The sequence below is a fragment of the Paroedura picta genome, chromosome 13, assembly GCF_049243985.1.
Source record: "Paroedura picta isolate Pp20150507F chromosome 13, Ppicta_v3.0, whole genome shotgun sequence".
Taxonomy (NCBI): Eukaryota; Metazoa; Chordata; class Lepidosauria; order Squamata; family Gekkonidae; genus Paroedura; species Paroedura picta.
Window position 1 is genome coordinate 34,871,311 of NC_135381.1, and position 21,016 is coordinate 34,892,326.

At 47.5% G+C, this 21,016-nt stretch overlaps 1 protein-coding gene across 1 annotated transcript in view; it reads left to right on the forward strand.

Moving 5' to 3' along the window:
• The window catches only part of MID2 (midline 2), a 220,530-nt gene that overhangs the window by 35,718 nt on the left and 163,796 nt on the right, over positions 1–21,016 (forward strand). Inside the window, exon 2 of the mRNA XM_077307324.1 lies at positions 4,125–4,843. Within this exon, the coding sequence (XP_077163439.1) occupies positions 4,181–4,843 (663 nt within the window). The 5' untranslated portion in view covers positions 4,125–4,180. The remainder of the gene's footprint in view (positions 1–4,124; positions 4,844–21,016) is intronic.

Below are 21,016 nucleotides of genomic sequence, written 5' to 3' on the forward strand. Positions count from 1 at the left end.
GAACTCACAACTACCAGCACGGTGACCCCAATTTCATGCCCAAGTGATCCCTCTATCAAAAATCTACAGAATCCAGCCTGGCCTGGAGGAAATTCACCTACCATCCCACAGGGGAGATCAGCAAGGTATGCAAGGATGAAATGGAAGAGTAATGATGTTCAAGAAATGATCCGCATTGTGATACAATTGGTCGTCCCACTCTCCCTCTTCCAACCTAACTTACCTCACAGGGCTGGTGTAAGGGCAAAGATGTTGGATTGCTGCTTGGTACTTGTGGAAGTTTTGAGAATGGGGGAAAGGCAGCAGGCCCTTAGACTGAGATACTTTGTTGGATGGGCAAATTCCTAACGCAGTAAGGGGATTTTTGCACCTGGAGTTGCCAACCTCCAGGTGAGGGCTGGAGACCTCTGCCTACATCTGGGTCCATAGCTGGAGAACCTGGGCCCCTGGGATCCCCATCCAACATGGCATGGCATCTTTGCCTTAGCCTTGGCTTCCATCATGCACCTTTCAGCTGACACCACCCGGGGAAAGGTGGAGTAATAGTTGGTCTTGTGCCCTGTGCTGCTGCTGCTGCTGCCTGGCTCCATTTATTGCCTAGCCTCCATCATCGCCTCTTGGGCCTCTCCCAGCTCCGCCCCTGCCGCACCTATGACAAGCCTATATATGAAGAGGGCCAGCCTATTAGGACCTGTCATCATGGAGACTGCCTTTGCCCGGTGTTTTAAACCCTAGGAGGGAGGAATGGCACTGCCTCTGGCCCTCTCAACAGCCACCACAGCACCTGCCTTGGGTCGTGACTCAGACAACCTTTATTGGCATACACCATCGCAATCCAAGGAAACAAGATGGATCAGACAAGACTATGTTCCCGCACTAGCAAACATAAGTAATTTATTTGGACCATGCTTCCAAGGGCATCGGCTACCCTGGCAAGTTTAATGGGATAGAATCATAGAGTTGGAAGGGGCCATACAGGCCATCTAGTCCAACCCCCTGCTCAATGCAGGATTAGCCCTAAGCATCCTAAAGCATCCAAGAAAAGTGTGTATCCAACCTTTGCTTGAAGACTTCCAGTGAGGGGGAGCTCACCACTTCCTTAGGCAGCCTATTCCACTGCTGAACTACTCTGTGAAAAACTTTTTCCTGATATCTAGCCTATATCGTTGTACTTGAAGTTTAAACCCATTACTGCGTGTCCTCTCCTCTGCAGCCAACAGAAACAGCATCCTGCCCTCCTTCAAGTGACAACCTTTCAAATACTTAAAGAGGGCTATCATGTCCCCTCTCAACCTCCTTTTCTCCAGGCTGAACGTTCCCAAGTCCCTCAACCTATCTTCATAGGGCTTGGTCCGTTGGATCCTTTTCTGAAAGCATTAATTTGTCCTGGGTCATGGATAGCTCAGCTTACCAGGCATCCTGCCCTTCTTCTAGCACGTGTGAGCAACGGCTGAGAAGAGCCATTGGGAGACGGAGAAGGCTGAGCTCCAGGTGCCCTATGGGGGTGGGTGGGAGGGGGGCATGCTGGAGACCCTCACCAGAGGTGAGTGGTCCATGTGCAATTGCATCTGTGGTTGAGCACAAATTGAGAAGACCCTCTCCTCTAAGTCCTCTGGCTTCTTTTACTTAGTGTTGGGTGGGAGAGATCCATGTCTTCCGTCGTGGGTGGTTGGGGGGCACACACAGGACCAGAGAAATAGGATTGACTCATCTTGAACACAGCAGAGAGATGCAGAAAAGTTAGCTCTTTGGGTGCCTCAAAATCCCAGTTGCCAGGAACTTGCTGGGGAGTGGTCATTCTCCCATTTCACACTGGTTCTGGTGAGAAGAAGCTAAAGATTCTGTTCCTTCCATGTCTCCTGCCTAGGGAGAAGTAGATCCCTGACAACTTAAGCCCTTTGCAGAAATGCTAATTTCTTTCAAGCTTGTATGCAGGCTTCTTTTGAGGGGGAGGAGCTGTGCTTTGTAGTTACAACCTTTGCCAAGTGCCCTGCTTGTACCCATGTAGGTTTCAATACAGAAAATTATTTGAACCTGGGTGCTCTGCTGGAACAGCCATTCTGTTTTGCAACAACAGCCCTTGAGGCCAATGCCAGCTGCCCACATTGACAACAAGATTGGAGTCATGCAAGGTCGCTCTGGACTGGAGGTGTGTGTTCCTGCAGCCAATCTCTTGGAAGGCAAATAAGTCCTTGGGGCTTTCTGGCATCAGGCAGTCTCCTGAGAGGTCCCCCCCCCCCCGCCTCCTCTGTCATGCTTGAGAAGAGAAGGGAGTGCAAAATCTGAGTGTCTGTTGAGACTGCAGAGACTCCTCTTGAGGAATTGAGGCAGAGATGCTGATGGGAAGGCAGCGGGAATCTTTCCAGTTCATCCTGAGGTCTTTGTTCTTTTTAATCCCTTGTTAGCATTACTGGGAAGTCAGGCATGGAGTACTTGGGCCTGTAGTTGACCTTGCTTAGCAACAAGCTGTGATGAAAAGGGCTGTTGGGTTAGATTCTTTGGGGGCAGCGCCTCTGTTGCTAGCCAGCTCTTTGTGGTGTTTTGAGAGGATGTGGAAGTAAGAATTTAATTAGCGCCGGGTTCTTAAAACAAAAGGCTGTCTGGTCCAATTAGGCTTTTCCAGCAAGGGTGCATGTGGAAAGGTCAGGGTCAAATGGCACTCACAGCCCGTGTCGGAAGGTTGTGGTCTCTGGAGGGGTTACTTGTGGCAGTGAAAGTGTGGAAACTTTTGTTTTGCACACCAGTTTGTCAAGTCTCAGACTGTACTCTTCGCTGCTTGGCTAACGCAAATCGCTCTGCAGAAGAGGCACATTCAAGACAGGAGCATGTGGTTCTGGGATTCCTAAGGATGGAAAAAGGAGGTAGATTTGAGTGGGTAGCCGTGTTGGTCTGAAGCAGCAGAACAAATTTAGAGTCCAGTGGCACCTTTAAGGCCAACAAAGGTGAAAGGTATGGGCTTTTGTATGCCTGCACACTTCCTCAGATACAATATGATGGAATGGAAGGAATCCTTACAGACTTATAGGTAGAGTGTGAGAATAAATTAACATGCAGCATAATGAAAATTAGATTCAAATGGGTCGCTGTGTTAGTCTGAAGTAGCACAATAGAATCAGAGTCCAGTAGCACCTTTATGACCAACAAAGGTTTATTCAGGGTGTGAGCTTTCGTGGGCAAGCAGTCTTCCTCAGACTAAGAACTCCTTACATGACCGTGGGAATATATAGCAAAAATTCATTCTGTTACATTAGTAAACTGTGTCACACATCCAAACACAGCCAATGATAATTCTTTGCCAAAACAGCCAATCAATCCCCTTGAAATTCAGTTGTTGTTCACACAAACATGGGAGAAATAAAACTGTCTGTGAAAGTGATCAAAGGCTATCACATCACCATATGTTGCTTGCCCCACCTGTCTCCATACCAGTGTGAAACTTTCTTACAAGGTAATAGCCGGTAACTATCTTATCCCAAGGCCAGGGAGGAAACTCAACATACCATAACATTACCATTACTTTACAGTCACATGAAGAGCCTCTTGTGGCGCAGAGTGATAAGGCAGCATACATGCAGTCTGAAAGTTCTGCCCATGAGGCTGGGAGTTCAATCCCAGCAGCCGGCTCAAGGTCAACTCAGCCTTCCATCCTTCCGAGGTCGGTAAAATGAGTCCTCAGCTTGCTGGGGGGTAAACGGTAATGACTGGGGAAGGCACTGGCAAACCAACCCGTACTGAGTCTGCCATGAAGGCGTCACCCCATGGGTCAGACATGACTCGGTGCTTGCACAGGGGACACCTTTACCTTTACCTTACAGTCACATTATCACAGTATGACAAATAAAATAAGTTGTGAGGAATATGGATACACAAGTTGAACAAGGTTAGCATGAATAGTGAGATAAAAAAAACCTTTGTCCCTATTGAGTCCTGGATACGTTGTAGCATTGACTGTTGTAATAACTTGCATTTCTGAGATTTGTCACCGAACCTCATCGGGTTAGTCTTTTGTAAGTCTTTTTCTCAGCCTCCTGCGATGGTTTTGAGGTAAAAATTGCTGCCTGGAGCTCCCCAGAGGAAGGGTGGGAAATGTAGGTAATAAATAATTCTCCCCCTCTCCTTTACAGGTGGCTGAACTGCCTCCCTCGTTTTCAATGCTGAAGCCAGATTGTTTTATCTAAAGATGGAAACACTGGAGTCCGAACTGACTTGTCCAATTTGCTTGGAGTTATTTGAAGACCCCTTGCTTCTCCCGTGCGCCCACAGCCTGTGCTTCAGCTGTGCCCACCGCATCCTGGTCTCCAGCTGCCCCTCGGGCGAACCCCTGGAACCTATCACCGCCTTTCAGTGCCCCACTTGCCGCTATGTCATCTCCCTCAATCACAGGGGCCTGGAGGGCCTCAAGCGCAATGTGACCCTGCAGAACATCATCGACCGCTTCCAGAAGGCCTCGCTGAGCGGCCCCAACTCTCCCAGTGAGAACTGCCGTGAGCGGCTGTACCGCCAGAGCCCGACCATGTCTGCCGGTGACAGGATATCCTGCCAGTTCTGTGAGCAGGACCCTCCTCGGGATGCTGTCAAGACCTGCATCACTTGCGAGGTGTCCTACTGTGATCGCTGCTTGCGGGCCACCCACCCCAACAAGAAGCCGTTCACCAGCCACCGGCTGGTGGAACCTGTGCCCGATGCGCACTTCCGTGGCCTCACTTGTCTGGAGCACGAGAACGAGAAAGTGAACATGTATTGCGTGGCTGACGACCAGCTCATTTGTGCCTTATGCAAACTGGTGGGGCGGCATCGAGACCACCAGGTGGCATCCCTCAGTGACCGGTTCGAGAAGCTCAAGGTAAGGATTGAGGGCTTGGCTTGGTCTTTTGTATCTTCACGACTTCCAACTGGTCTTCGGTATTCAGAGATTTATCACTGTAGAACGGGGGTAGTCAAACTGCGGTCCTCCAGATGTCCATGGACTACAATTCCCAGGAGCCCCTGCCAGCGAATGCTGGCAGGGGCTCCTGGGAATTGTAGTCCATGGACATCTGGAGGGCCGCAGTTTGACATTTCCCATGAGGGTCTTGAAGGAAAATGGAGGAGACAGAAGGGTAAGGACTGTAAGGAAATACCTGTTTTAAATTCTCCCAGATATGTCTTCTCTTGCTTGTGGAAAGGCATGAAAACTCGGTGTTTTTGCCCTACCGACATATTTGCAACTATTTGTTGGTCACTAGATCCCACAAGGTTTTGTCAACCAGGAGAGAACGTGAGTCTGCCTTATTTGGGCAGTAGCTGTTTTACCTAGGTTGCATCTTGTGTGTGTGTCTACCATTGGTCCATTTCCTTTGGGCAGCTTTTACAGGTGAGCAGTAGACGTGGACGTAATTTTGCATGTACAGAGCGGTTTCTTTGCTACGTTTCTGCTATGTGTTATGTGAATCGGCTGTCGACCTAAGTAGGAAACTGGGATCCTAGGTTTTATGGCATGATGCGTACCTGGTGTTCTCAGCTGTTTCTGTGGGCGTAATATTGCTTGTAGCAGTAGGGGCCATGAAATTGTAGGCAGGCGAAAGGATTAGGTAGAGAGAGTCAATTGGATAGGAAGGCACTTGTCTCTTAGGAATTAATCTGCAGAATTCTGGTTATGTGAAAACTGGGTTATGTGAAAACTTGGCCAAGGGGAAGACTCCAAGCATAATAGGAAGGAAGAGTTGGTTTTTATACCCTGCTTTTTTCTACCTTAAAGAGTCCCTTGCAATCTCCTTCCCTTCCTCTCCCCACAACAGGCACCCTGTGAGGTTAGTGAGGCTGAGGGAGCCCTGATATTACTGCTCAGTCAGCTTTATCAGGAGTCTCAAAGGGGCTTCCAATCGCCTTCCCTTCCTCTCCCCACCACAGACACCCTGTGAGGTAGGTGGGGCAAAGAGAGCTCTGAGAGAACTGAAACTGGCCCAAGGTCTCTCAGCTGACTGCATGTGTGTGGGGGTGGGGAGTCAAACCCAGTTCTCCAGATTAGAGTCTGCCATTTTTAAACACGACTCTGGCTCACAGTGTGTAGTGTGGTGTTCATCACGCCAGGCTAAGTTCTGGAAAACCCAGATTCATGGAAACTTCTGAGGGAACCAGTCCCATGTCCCCAGCCACACCCTACCTCAAAGGGTTGTTGTAAGGATCAAACGGTGGAGAGGAAAATGACATAAACCGTTTTGGGTCTCTATTGAGAAGAAAAGGGAGGCATTAATGAAATATATAAATCTGGAAGGGGATTATAAAGGTGTGAGATTATATAGGTGTAACTGCCCTGTGGGAGTTAAACAAAACCGCAGAACAAGCTGGTGAAACAATTCTGAGCTTACTCATTCCCTTTCCAGCGCACCCAGCCCTCGGCTGTTTTTGCGAGATCCGAGACCACAGAACGCTGTAAGCCTTCAGGCTCTCTTCTAGGCAGCTTGTCTCATTTGAGCCCGAGATTTCGGCTGAGGGAGGCAGCGGAGATATTGAAGTTGGAGAATGTGGTGTCCTTGGGGGGGGGGGGGAGGGACAGGAGGTGGTCGCTGCACACTGCCAAGGAAGGCCAGAGAGGGTGCTGGGGTGGATGGGAAAAAAGTGGTGGTAAACAGGTATAAATACAGACAAATTGAAGGTCTGTCCTGAATTGCAGGACAATGGGGGGGGGGGGGGGAAGCAATTCGGAAATCCCAGCACCCTATTCTCCTCCTTCAGGATACAAATTCTCAGGGCGTTGAACAGCACTCCTTACACACCGCCCCCCTCCCTTGCCTATTTAAATGGATTATCAGCTGTTGTCGATGTTCCATGATCAGGAAGCTTAATCATTCGTCCTCAGGCTGGTTTTTGTCTGCCTGTAATTTTGTACAATAAAAGTCCAGTAGCACCTTTAAGACCAACAAAGATTTATTCAGGGTGTGAGCTTTCAAGTGCAAGCCCTCTTTGTCAGACTATGAACTCCTTACACATGTAGTTAAATAAATCTTTGTTGGTCTTAAAGGTGCTACTGGACTCTGATTTTATTGTGCTACTTCAGACCAACAGGGCTACCCATTTGAATCTGTAATTTTGTGTGAGTATAGTCATAATTTTCTGCATGCTTGCAAAGTGTCCCAAATACACAGATCTCCTTAGCTTTGCTGCTGGTAGCCAGACCCGCTGTTATATGGTGATGGGCTAGTGGGGGAAAATTTATAGGGGTTGGGGAACCTGGAGAAGTTCATATCGTCACAAGCGGCGTGAAGAGACTGAACAGGGGGGAAAACCCCCTGTCTCTCTCAAAATGGTTAAACTGACAGTAGCTAATCTACCCTGTCGTGTAGTAGATAAAGCTATGGACTAATCATTGCCACAGGATATTTTAGTGACTGTGGCCAAAGACAGCTTTAAACTGAAGAATCGCGGTGCTGCACTGCCTTGTGACAAATTGGAAGCCAGTGTAGATGGACCAAGACTCCCTATGACCCTCTCTGGTCAACACTCTGGCTAAAGCATTCTATACCGGTTGTAGCTTCCAGGCAGTCTTCAAAGGCAGCCCCAGGTAGAGTGCATTGCAGTAATCTAATTTAGATGTTACCACAGCATGCAGCACAGTGGCGAGATCTTTTCTTCCCAGGAAGGGCTGCAACTGATTCACCAGGTAAAGCTGATAAAAAGCACCTGTGTCCACCCCTGCAACCTGTTTTTTCCGACCAGAGGCCCTTGTCTAGGGGTATCCCAGGGCTATGAACCTGTGCCTTTGGGAGAGAGCAGCCTTATCCAAAACAAGGGATAACTCATCAGGCTCCTGTTTGTGGTTTCTACAGCCTCCCTGGGATCTGCTGGTAGCACAAGATAGACCTGAGTGTCGTGTGTATTAGTGGCAGTTCAGTCCAGATCTCTGGTTGACCTTTCCTATTGGCTTTACGTAGATCAGTGGTTCCCAACATGGGGGTCGGGACCCCCTTTGGGGTCGAACAGCCTTTTCGCAGGTGTTGCGGCAGGGTGAGCAGCTTGGCGAGGGGTGGTGGTGGTGCAGAACTGAACTGGGAAACCCCAGGAAAAAAACCAGTTTACATACAATCATGAACCATGGATCTTCATACCATTGGTCAGTTTCGGTTCAATTTCAGTGAAAGAACACTTGCATAATCTTATGGTTGGGGGTCACCACAACATGAGGAACTGTATTAAAGGGCCACGGCATTAGGAAGGTTGAGAATCACTGATGTAGATGTAGAAAAACATGGGAGTTGAAGAAACCTCAAAGGCCAAGGGGCAGACCAACAGTCCCCAAGTATTCTGAAACCTACCTGCAGCGTAGGACCAGGAGTACCACAGAACGTTACCTTCCAGTCCCAAAAGGAAAACCAAAAGGATAGCATGATAGATTGAGAGGTCCAAGTAGAATTAACAAGGTCATGTTCCCCCTGTCCCATCTCCTGGTGCATATCATCCACCAAGGTAACCAGGGCCCTTTCCGTCCTATGATCAGGCCCGAAACCAGATTGAAATAGATCTAAACAAGCTGCTTTAATTCAAGAATCTTTGAAGCTGGCCAGCCACAGGTGCTGTTCAGTCACGTTGCTTAAAAATGAGACTCAACTGTATTTATCCAACTCTACTTCTATCAGGGTGGGAGACAGGGAAACAGGAAATTATAGGGGTTTGATCCTTCCAGAGGGTTTTGATTCATGAAATCTTTATTGGATTCTCTGAGTGGTGAACCTTCTCCCTGGCCTAGAGAATGATCTTCTAGTTTGAGTGTTGGGAAATCATTGCCTTCCTCCCAGTCCATGCTGCATATTTATTATTAGTTTATTATTGTATTTGTATACCGTCCTCCCCTAAGGCTCAGGCCGGTTCACATAGAATGTAACAGAACAATACATCAAACTCACTGATTATAGTGAATGAAAGGTAACAGTAATAACAATAATAACAGAGAAATAACATTCAGCATAATGAACAGTCTAACAGGCCCATGGTTGGACAGATCTGTCGCATGGGTTCAGGGAGTGAGGATTGGGGCTCAGTTGCTGTTAGTTAGTTTTGGACAACCTCAACCAAATGCCTGGTCTAGGAGTTCCCTTTTGCAGGCCCCGAGGAACTGTTTTAGTTCCATTAGGGCCCTGATCTCCTCTGGGAGCTCATTCCACCAGGTCAGGGCCAGGACAGAAAAGGCTCTGGCCCTGGTCGAGGTCAAGCGGACTTCCTTGAGGCCAGGGATCACTAGCCAGTTGGAGGTGGTGGAGTGTAGAGCTCCTTGAAGAGTGTAGGCAAAAGAGGCAGTCCTTTGGGCACACTGGGCCTAGACCGCGTATGGCCTTGAAGGTAATTACCAAGACCTTAAGCCTGATCCAGAATTCAAACAGAAGCCAGCGCAGTTGTTGGAGAATGGGCCAGATGTGGGACCTCCACAGTGTTGCTGTGAGGACCCTGGCAGCCACATCCTGAACCAGTTTCAGTTCCTGGATCAAAGTTAAGGGTAGGCCTGCGTAGAGTGAGTTGCAGAAGTCTAGCCTGGAGGTAACCATCACGTGGATCACTGTGACTAGATGTTCCGGGGCCAAGTAGGGCGCTAGTAGTTCGCCTTGGTGAAGGTGCTAGAAGGCCAGCCACGCTACCCTTGTGGCCTGGGCCTCCATGTAAAGGGAAGCATCCAGGATCACGCCCAGGTTCTGGCAGAGTAAGCCACTGATAGTTGGTCTCCGTCCAGGCTGGGCAGATGTACTTCCTCAGTTGGACCCTTCCTGCCCAACCACAGGAGTCTTTGTCCACTTTATGTTCCACAAAGTGGGTTTTTAGTGTAGAGGATTTGTTGTCTGTTGACCTGGTGTTGCATAGCATCAGTGTCAGAGGCCGGTTGTTCACCTTTGCCTCCACCCTGGTACCCTGAGGAATGGGACGGAGATTGGAAGGGGCCCGGGTATGATAGTATTTCGAGTCCCTTATCTTGTCCCAACTCCTCCCACTGCTGTCTCTGCCTCTTCCCCTTATAATTGGGATCCCTTGACCCGCTTGGGTCCCCCCTTGTTCTTCCTCCCGCGGTTCCCCTTGATTAAAATGAGGCATCCATGTTTGGTAGTTGTCTTTGACTGAGAGGGGTGATGAGAAATCTCAGCGTACTTTCCAGGCTCCCTCCGGAGTGCTTTGAAGCTTGGCTTTTATGCCATTACTGAGGCTCGGCTGCATCTGACAGGAATTGGAATGTCTGGTTTTGACCTATATAAAGAAAGGCATTTCTTTCCTATGCATTGTATAGAGAAATTGGTAAAATAATATTCAATCCAGAAAGTGTTGGGAAATATCCCCCAAGCTGAATTTCAAATTTCGGTCTTGTACAACTAGGGCTCTGAGGAAGCCAGGCAGACCCATTGAAATTAGGAAGTAGACCAGAGGTAGTCAAACTGCGGCCCTCCAGATGTCCGTGGACTACAATTCCCATGAGCCCCTGCCAGCATTTGCTGGCAGGGGCTCATGGGAATTGTAGTCCACAGACATCTGGAGGGCCGCAGTTTGACTACCCCTGCTGTAGACTCTTTGGAGCCGAGTTGTCCTAGAAATAACCATTTGTTAAGGAAGCATTGTACATCAATATGCCGGAGTGTAGCTGTACAATCAGGCTGCCTGCTATTATTTTAGCTACTTGTGAATGTTTGCAAGTCAGATTTAAGTGGCGCGGTGTGACAAGCGTTTGTTGAGCCATCCGCCTTGAGGAAAGCTGATACCTGATCATCAGATGCCGTTCCAGATCCTGAGGCAGCGGCTGCTCTGGACTGGTTTCATTTTCCTTTTTTTTTGCAGGGAATGCTTGCGTTTCTTCTGGCTGTCGGCGCCCATAATCCGGGCTTTGTCTTGAACTGTTACTGGATTCCCCTGCCTTAGCTTGTTGACCTTTGGTATGGTGTGAATTCACTTGTTGGGGCATTTCTAAAAGGGGAGAGGCTGGGTCGTAAGTCGGTTTGGGCGCTTGGAAGCGGCTGTTCCAGCCTGCAGCAGCCAGCCCTGGAAAAGGAAAAAGATAGATAGATAGATAGATAGATAGATAGATAGATAGATAGATAGATAGATAGATAGATAGATAGATAGATAGATAGATAGATAGATAGATAGATAGATAGATTATCTTTATTGTCACCTTGTGCAGTGGTTGGCAGTGCTGGACTTCTGACTTCATCATCCTACAAGGGGTATCTTTGCCGTATTGGGCAAGTGCCTGAATATCGTGTCTCTCATACTGATCTGTGAGACTTTCAGTTAACTAGGGTAGCCAAAGATTTAGGACTGATCTTTGTTAATGTAGATTAACTGTTGGTTTTATCGGGGTTTTTAGGCATTGGGATTTTATGTATCGGGGTTCTGTTGTGAGCCGCCGCGAGCCCTTGTGGGAGCGGCGGGATAGAAATGTAAAGATAAATAAATAAAATAAAAAATAAAGACAACTGGGCAAAATTACCTTGCCCCTTGTCACTGTGATCCTCAGGAGGGGATACGAAAACACTGGAATAGAGTGCTGGTTTACCGATTCTCTGTGTGCAAAGACTGAGAGATTTCTTTGTCCTCTAGGTTGGGACAAGGACACGGGAAATCTCCCAGGCTTTGGGAAGATCTGACTTTGGAAAGAGCTTTCCAACACTGACATGCCTGTCAGTTTTTTGAATGTCTCCCAGGCGGTGTGAGATTCCTGATAGCCTGAATTTGGCAAATGGTGGGTGGATCTCCCAGACAGTGTCCCCCAGATGTCTCGTAGCTTTATACGATGTCAGGAAGATTTCCCACCATTCTTCAGGCATGGGGTAAGTGTGGGTAATCTAGATGGAATGAAAATACATTTACTAGTTGCAAATTCTGGACCATATTAGAGAGTCAGTGTTATGTAGGAGCTGGTGGCCCATCTGAATTGGGCCAGGGTCATTTGGCAGGGATTTGTTTATTACTCCTCGAGATATATGTTGGGTTGTAGTGCTGCCGCCGCTTGGATTGGTTGGGTTAGGTTGGGGTTGCTGGTTTTAGATGGGTTTTATTGTATTAGGGGTTTTTAAGGGGGTTTTATTGACTGTGACCCGCCATGAGCCTTGAGGGATTGGCGGGATATAAACCCAATAGATAGGTAGGTAGGTAGGTAGGTAGATAGATAGATAGATAGATAGATAGATAGATAGATAGATAGATAGATAGATAGATAGATAGATAGATAGATAGATAGATAGATAGATTGATTGATTGATTGATTGATTGATTGATTCTTATGGCTCCAGTCTTGGTGGTGCCTGAAAAACGAGGATCTCATGCCTTGAAGTCTATTGGGATCCAGGAAGATTTAATTTGACTTGGATGGTCAGTTCATAGTCTGAGGAAGAGGGCTTGCACTCGAAAGCTCACGCCTTGAATAAATCTTTGTTGGTCTTAAAGGTGCCACTGGACTGCGATTTAGTCCTGTTTGCTCTTTGGGAAATGGGTCTGAGGCCAAGCAGACTCGAGAGACTCCTGTGTGAACCAGAGAGTCTGGATCCCTGAAATCTTTCCCAATTTTTTCTGCAGGAGTTGAGCCACTGTGAATTGCCTGTGCTTCCTATCTCTGGAAGCAGCTGCGCGCTGGTGCTTTTTATGGATCATTTGAAGTGCTGCTGCTTTGAGCTCTGAAGAGTCCTCTCTTTGTTTTAAGGGGCAGTGTGAACGGGGGGGGGGGGGAACGCTGAGCCTTCCACTTGGCACCCCCTGCAAAACGGCCCGGGGAAGGCGCAGTGTTCCAGCTGCCTTGGCTTGCTCCGTGTAAGAGGAATGTTTTGCAACCCTCTTGTGTTGACTGCCAGATGCTGTCTTCAGATGGGCCTCAAAAAGCCATTAAGGTTTGGGAATGCTGTCCAAGGCAGAACTTCTATTATTTAAAATGATGATGATGGTGGAAATGAACAGAACACACCTGAGCTATTTACAGTGGTGGCTTATTTCAGCTCACTCATCCAAACAAACAGCAACATGGTCTGCAAACATGTGATTGCAAATCTGTTACCTTATGAATAAATTTGGAATTGCTTTTTAAGGACCGGACAGGTTTGAAAGCTTTTGGGGATAGAATTAAACAGCAGTGGCCTTGTTGTATCTTTTTTTTGGGGGGTGGGGGATACTTCTGTATTGATAGAAATTCAGACAGTCCTTATTCAGGGTCAATAGCTTGAATATCCAAAGTTTAATAGCGTAGCTCAAGTACAGCATGCATGAGGGCTCTGGTCTAGTAATTAATAGTGGAATTTATTGCCACAAGAAGTGGTGTTGGCTATAATCATAGGCAGAACAGGCTTCCTCGGGAGGTGGTGGGTTCTCCATCTTTGGACATTTTTAATCAGAGGCTGGATAGCCATCTGACGGAGAGGCTGATTCTGTGAAGGTTCAAGGGGGTGGCAGGTGACAGTGGATCAGCGACAGGGTTGGGAGTGTCCTGCATAGTGCAGGGGCTTGGACTAGATGACCCAGGAGGTCCCTTCCAACTCTGTTATTCTATGATACAGATTCAAGAGAGAGTTGGATAAAGATACGGAGCAGAGATCCGTCAGTGGATATTAGCCACATGATTTCTGGGGCAGGGCTGTTCTGTATTCTTGGTGCTTGGGCAGGGTACAGTGGGAGAGCTTCTGGCCCTACTGGAAGATCTCCTGATGGGACCTGGCTTTTGGTCACTGTGTGACACAACGGAATGGACCATTGGCCTGATCCAACATGGCTTGTCTAGTCCTAGGCATCTCAGATCAGATAGTGACTGATCTTTCTCTGGCTGAGTCCTCAGAGATCCATAGCAACTGAAAATCAGACTCAATGGGAGAAACCTGGGGGGAGGGGTTGTCAGTATAAGGCAACTTAATATATGTATGGCATTTTGTTCTTTAGAAGAAGAAGAAGAAGAAGAAGAAGTGTTGGTTCTTATATGCCGCTTTTCTCTACCCGAAGGAGGCTCAAAGCGGCTTACAATTGCCTTCCCTTCCTCTCCCCACAACAGACGCCCTGTGGGGTGGGTGAGGCTAAGAGAGCCCTGATATTCCTGCTTGGTCTGAACAGTTTTATCAGTGCTGTGGTGAGCCCAAGGTCACCCAGCTGGCTGCATGTGGGGGAGTGCAGAATCGAAACCGGCTTGCCAGATTAGAAGTCTGCACTCCTAACCACTCCACCAAACTGGTGTTTGAAGATTTCTTTTTTTGGAAGGAAGGAACTCCGTATACACTGAGTTTGCCATCCTGAGGTGCCATAATTTTTTACATAATCAAAGTTGACAGTTTTCCTCCTTGGGTCACATTTTAAATACAGCCAAAGCGGGGAATCATCTTTTTGAGTTGTAGATTTGGGTGAAATGAAAAAGCTTGCAGGAAAGTCAGCTGATTTTTTTGGGGGGTGGGTGATATTTTCTTTTGTGCAGAAAAATCCTTGAACTGTGGATTTTCAAGGAATTTCCTTAACAGCTTCTACTTCTCTCCACACGAAGTCAATACTGTGGCTTCATTTACAGATGGAAAATACAAAGAACGATATATGTTGTAGCATTTCCTGGAAGGCATTCTTGTCAAAATCAAAATTGGGTCGAGGTTTCTTTTCCCCACCTCATCCTTGCTTTTCAAAGGTGTTCGGTAAGTTCCAATTTCAAAGAATTTTTCATTGAACGAAGCCTTAAGTGGTGAAATGCACTGCAATATTCATGTTGGGTTTTGCGGTGACAGGCATGTCATTTTAAACATAAAATGAGCTTTCTATCTGGACTCTCATATCAAATAGTGGTGTGTCCATGAGAGTCAGAGGAAAATACTTGCCCGGCCTCTTTCACATCAAATAAAATTCACATCGCTCCATTTGTGTGTTAAATTGTCCAGCAAATGTGAATGTTGCAAGGGGGGGGGGGAGTATAAGGCTGTGCACGGGCATTAAAGACAGGATGTTAAGGCCACGGAAGAAATCTTTCTGGTTTTTGCAGAATTGATTTAACAAACCGGTTTTACTAGTCTGGGCTCAGCTGCATTTTGCCAAGTGCTTTGGCAGGAAAAATTGATGGGTTTGTGCTCCATTTTGTGACAGATTGAAAGGATCAGCAGCCATAGTGTGCATTTGTATGTGTGTTTCCACATGCCTCCCTTATTCAAGAAATGCTAGGAGATTTGCAGAATCAGGCCAAGCTTCCAAATGAGCAACGCTAACTGACATTTGGCTTGCCTTCTTTGAGCTCTGCCTGCGTCTTAAACCCAAGGGCAGTCTTAGCCAATGAGTAACAGGGGCAGTGGCCCCAGAACCCCATGCTTGGGGAGTGGCTACTGGCCATAGCCCCATCCCCTTGAAGGATGAGGGAAGAAGAAGAGCAGTCACCTGCTACTCCTTGCATCTGCCCCATCTGGAGCACGGGAACTTGGCTTACAGTGTCTGTGGTGGCATTTGCCCTCCTCACCTTGCTCGGTTGCAGCAGTTATGGGGGGGGAGGGATTCTGGGACCCCATTCTGGATTTTTGCTCAAGGCCCCCAGAATCACTAAGACTAACCTGTGCTTAGAGGTTTCTACCCGAATTCTCAACATCCTCAGAATTTCCTCCTCCAGTTCCCAGGAATCTTTGTGACACAACAAGACAGCCGTACACATTTGTAATGTAGACAAGTTGTTCTGTATTCTTGACGGAATTTCCAGGATAGTTGGGAGAAAATTGGATGAAGGTTTCCAGCTTATTGGAGCTTTCCTGCATTCCATGGAAACAACAACAGTATCAAGTCCAACAAGTTGTACTTAGAATCATAGAATCATAGAGTTGGAAGGGGCCATACAGGCCATCTAGTCCAACCCCCTGCTCAACGCAGGATCAGCCCAAAGCATCCTAAAGCATCCAAGAAAAGTGTGTATCCAACCTTTGCTTGAAGACTGCCAGTGAGGGGGAGCTCACCACCTCTTTAGGCAGCCTATTCCACTGCTGAACTACTCTTGACTGTGAATTTTTTTTCCTGATATCTAACCTATATCGTTGTACTACTTTGAGACCACCTCCTTCTTTCTTGAAGTAATACCATCATATTTTCCTTCTGAGTGGTTGAGAAGTTAGAAATGCATTATCAACTGTGTATAATTTGCTGTGGTTTATTATATCTGGATTTTTTTTTGGTTCTGCTCCAAAAAAACCATGATACTAAAACGATACAGCTTATTTAGAGTTGTTGTATGTTCCTATTGGGAAAGCATTTTTCATTAACTGCTTCATCCTCCTGGAGGGAGGTTTTGTGACTTGGAGCTCAACAATAGAACTCTTTTATAATCTAATTAACTATGCCTTGCAGTAACTAAGTTCCTGCTTGTCTGTCCTTCTGATTTGGCAGGAATGGCTAGGTAAGCATCAGCTTAACAATGCATTGATTTTCTCCCTTTTTCCCTGTGTGGAATCCATCAGTCTAGGGATGGGCTCTCTGCGATTTAAAAATGAAGTGTCATCTCCTGCTCCCCAGGGGGACCTGATGGGCAGCCTGATGTGTCAGCTCACATTTGCAATCAGTTCCATGTCTGACTCTTCAGTCTGGGTGGCATTTAGCAAACACGAAATGGAATTGTTAAAAATATTGAACTAAAATCATCTAATGCTCAGGCCATTCGAAGCATAGGTGAAAAATAGTTTTACGTGGCTTAAGGAAGCCACTTAAGACTCCTGCCAGCCTCGTGTACATTCTGTGATCCTCCTGTGGGAATGGAATACCGAGTTCATCACCCCTAAAGTCAAGTTTCTAGGTTGTACAGATAGGTTTGAAAGAGTAAAATATCTGAACGTAAACAATGCAGGATACTGCTGCAGGCAAGATTGCCCCTGATCGGAGGGCAGCACGATGTTCCCCGTGTAGTTCTCTGTCCTGGTTCAGAAGCATTGTCCCCCTGTCCTGTTTCGCTCTGCTTCAAACCTGTTTTTTTTGAAAAAGTGTTTTTTGAAAAACACTTTTAATGTGTAATATGGCAGTTTCTATATAACGAATGAGAGCCGGTTCTTAGAACCAGGGATGTGTCTGGTTTCTGAAAATTCTCCCTTGGACCACTTTAATCTCCCCTTGGCCTCTGAGCCATTAGAGTCATGCATAACCTCACTCCCTGACCTTTCATGCTTGGCTGTGCCTCCCATGGGAAGCGTTTTGTGGTGGCCCCATCCACCCTTGGGTCAGAAGTCCAGAGATGCCTGCAGGCTCAAAACAGTTGGGTAGTGAAGCTTGGGCTGTGAAGATAAAATGGAGGGTGGCGGGAGAGAGGTATGCTGCCCCGAGCCCTTTGCACGAGGGGCAGGATACTCCCCCCCCTTCTATTTTATCTTCGCAGCAACCCTGCAAAGTAGGTTAGACAGAGAAAATAACTGGCCCAAAGTCACACGGGAGACCTAACTGCCCAGATCCTAGCTTGACACTCTGACCTCTGTACAACATTGGCTCAGTTTGCTTCATGAGTAGTTTAGAGTCTGGTCTCCTCGATTCCAGTTCACACTCTACCCTTTACATCAGGGGTAGTCAAACTGCGGCCCTCCAGATGTCCATGGACTACAATTCCCAGGAGCCCCTGACTGCATTCGCTGGCAGGGGGCTCCTGGGAATTGTAGTCCATGGACATCTGGAGGGCCGCAGTTTGACTACCCCTGCTTTACATCGTAAGCTCCCAGTCTTGATGAGAAAAAAAGCAGAACAAGTGACCAGCATCTCTCCCCCCCCCCCACTCCAGCTCTCTTGTTTTTTTTTGCTTGCTCAGCTGTTTTGTTTTTGAGAGCCAGACAGCCTCAAGGAAGAAAAACCGGTTACTTTTAGGAGTCACTACAAATTAGGATTAAAGGCGCAATTAAAATTTAATGTCGGTTATGAGTAAAAGTAATAGCTTGACCTAGGCTTACAAAAAAAAAAAGCACAAAAGTGCAGGGCGTGCGTGGGAGATCTGTGCTTGTGGAAACAGCTGGGTAACTTGAAACCCTTTGCTGCTGGGTCTTTATGCAAAATGTCGGCCCGTCTCTGAATGCAACAGGTGGAGGCCTACTGATGCCTTTAACCAGCCTCTCCCCCCCCCCCCCCCGCTGTCTCCCCTTTCTTCGGGTCTTTCTTTTGTAAGATTTTAAAATAGAGTTGCATCTTCCTTGCTGAGTTCCGTGGCTTTTCGTGGTCTCGCAGGATGCCCTTTCAAACTACAACAGTGGGAACCCTGTGCTTTTTGCCACACTGCGACTGAGGCAGGGTCTGAGATGTTTTTGGAAGGGTGACGCAGAGAACTCAAACGACAAGGCGGTGTGATGAGCATTAGGCTATGACCAGCGATGTGGTGAGACAAGAATATTTGGTGAGACAAGAAGTTCATTATGTGACCTTTGGCCACCTGATGTGTCTCCCCCACCACGCAAGGTGGTTGTGAGGATGAAGAAGAAGAAGAGTTGGTTCTTATATGCCGCTTTTGTCTACCAGAAGGAGTTCCAAAGCGGCTTACAATCACCTTCCCTTTCCTCTCCCCACCACAGATACCCTGAGTGGGAGGAGAGGCTGAGAAGAGCCCTGATATTCCTGCTTGGTCAGAACAGCTCTATCAGGAGTCTCAAAGCGGCTTACAATCCCCTTCCCTTCCTCTCCCCACAACAGACACCCTGTGGGGTAGGTGAGGCTGAGAGAGCCCTGATATCACTGCCCGGTCAGATCAGCTGTATCGGGAGTCTCAAAGCGGCATCCAATCGCCTTCCCTTCCTCTCCCCACAACAGACACCTTGTGGGGTAGGTGAGGCTGAGAGAGCCCTGATATTCCTGCTCGGTCAGAACAGCTTTATCAGTGCTGTGGCGAGCCCAGGGTCAGTCAGAACAGTTTTATCAGCACCGTGGCGAGCCCAAGGTCACCCAGCTGGTTGCATGTGGGGGAGTGCAGAATTGAACCTGGCTCGCCAGATTAGAAGTCCGCACTCCTAACCACTACACCAAACTGGCCAAACCACTACACCAAACCACTACTTTTTGGCTGAACTTTTTGGCTGAACTTTTTGGCTGAACTGAGTATGTGTTCTCAGTTCAGATGCTATATTGGTTTTGGATGGGGGAGGAAAGACAGAGCAGTATGTGCTTCCTTAACTTTTTTGAAAGAAGGGCAAGATACAGCAGTGATGATTTATTCCCTTTCATGATGAACATCTAGAAGCTGAGTCCATATGCTTAATGCTCCTGCATAGTTCGTATCCATTTCCCTGGGGCTTCCCCTGGAGAATTTCTTCAGGTGCACAAGTTGGCTTGTTTGAAGCTGCTTCAGTTCTGGGCAGCCAGCTGTGATGATCTGCATGGCTCTGAGTCATGGGGAGTGGGGAATTCTGATATGGAGCATGAATCATATCAAGAAAGCTCTTTTTGGTGAGGGATGGGACACAGATTAGGTGCCAGGGCCTCGAATGGAACAGCGATACCCTGCATGTCGAATGGGAGTGACAAATAGGGACGGTTTTGATAAGCCAAAAAGTATCTGAATCAGTGCTGATTCGGGTACTTCTTTTTGGACGCATCTCAGCTGAATCACCCATCACTAGATTTTAAATGTCTAATCAGCGGCATCTGAATCGCTATCTGTAGGCAATTCGGGCACTCCATTACAGCCCATAATGCCATCAAAGTCAGTGGGAAATTTTGCCTTTTCATTGGTTACATAGTTTTTTTGGGGGGGGGGTGTTGAGGTAGAGCCCCCAGATTTGCGGCGTAGCTGGTGCAGACTCTTCTCAAAAGAACTCTCAAGTTTTAACAAGATCAGATCATGTAAGGATTGTCCCCCCGTAGACACCAACAAGACTCGTGATTGTAAAATCAGACTTCTTTATTAGGTAGTGTTGGAGCAGCCATGTACACATTTTTGGCTGAACTGAGTAGGTTTCCTCAGTTCAGATGCTATATTGGTTTTGGAGTTTTACCCCCACTCCTCCCATAAGGCAATGCTTCACCTTGTGGTGCAGATGGCCGGCATGGTAGCAGTGGGGGTTGATCACTATTAGAAGAGATCGTAAAGAAGATGGGAGGAACAGCCCAGGTGCTGGGCTGACCCAAAGGGACAGGAATTACAAAGGGTGTGAAAGGCAAGGAGCCCAGTGGGGTGTGTGTGGGGGGGGGAGGTAACTGGCCAGGAGATGTGAGCTGCATGTGAGAATCCCAGGACAAAATGGCTGCCGGCTGACTCTAAACCAGGGGTAGTCAAACTGCGGCCCTCCAGATGTCCATGGACTACAATTCCCAGGAGCTCCCTGCCAGCGAATGCTGGCAGGGGACTCCTGGGAATTGTAGTCCATGGACATCTGGAGGGCCGCAGTTTGACTACCCCTGCTCTAAACAAAAGGGGGTTGAACAATTCAACAAAAATTGCAACATCGTGCCATCTCAGAGGCGAGGAATCAAACCAAGCAATCACATTAAACTTGACGAATCCCACAGAGTTCTGAGAGATCCAATTCTATGGGCACCCAAAGTGGATGCTAGCATCCAACCTCCATTGTTTCCTATAGTTGGAAAAAAGAACGAGTCCAGAGAATCACAATGAGGGTCAGATGGGAGCACCCTCTTTGGGTACCCATAGAATTGGACCCCCTGGTTCACACTTGCACATCTGTTGCATGATGGTTGATCACTGGGGGGGGGGGAGATATCAAGTTGGAAAGAGCTTTTTAAATCTGCCATGATTTCATTCTACTTATTGCACTTGCTTGTGTGAAATGGCTGCAGAATCACAGTAGCTCCAGCTGTTTGCAAATAAGAAACTAGGACGGAATACATGCCCTCCCCACTTTCTTATTGTTGTGGATTCTCCCCTTTCATTGTTTTGTTGGCTTGAAGCAAGATTCTCTCTACACATTATGCTAACCGGGTTCTCTCTGATCTCTGACTTGGGCATCTTCTTCACACATTGGTTAACACACACATTCTTCACACATGGGTTAATACACTTTTAATGCACTTTAGAAGTAGATTTTCCTGTTCCGCACAGACAAATCCAGCTGCAAAAACACATTGAAAGTACATTATCCTGCATGTGTGGGATACGCCCCTGGTGACCCAAGCT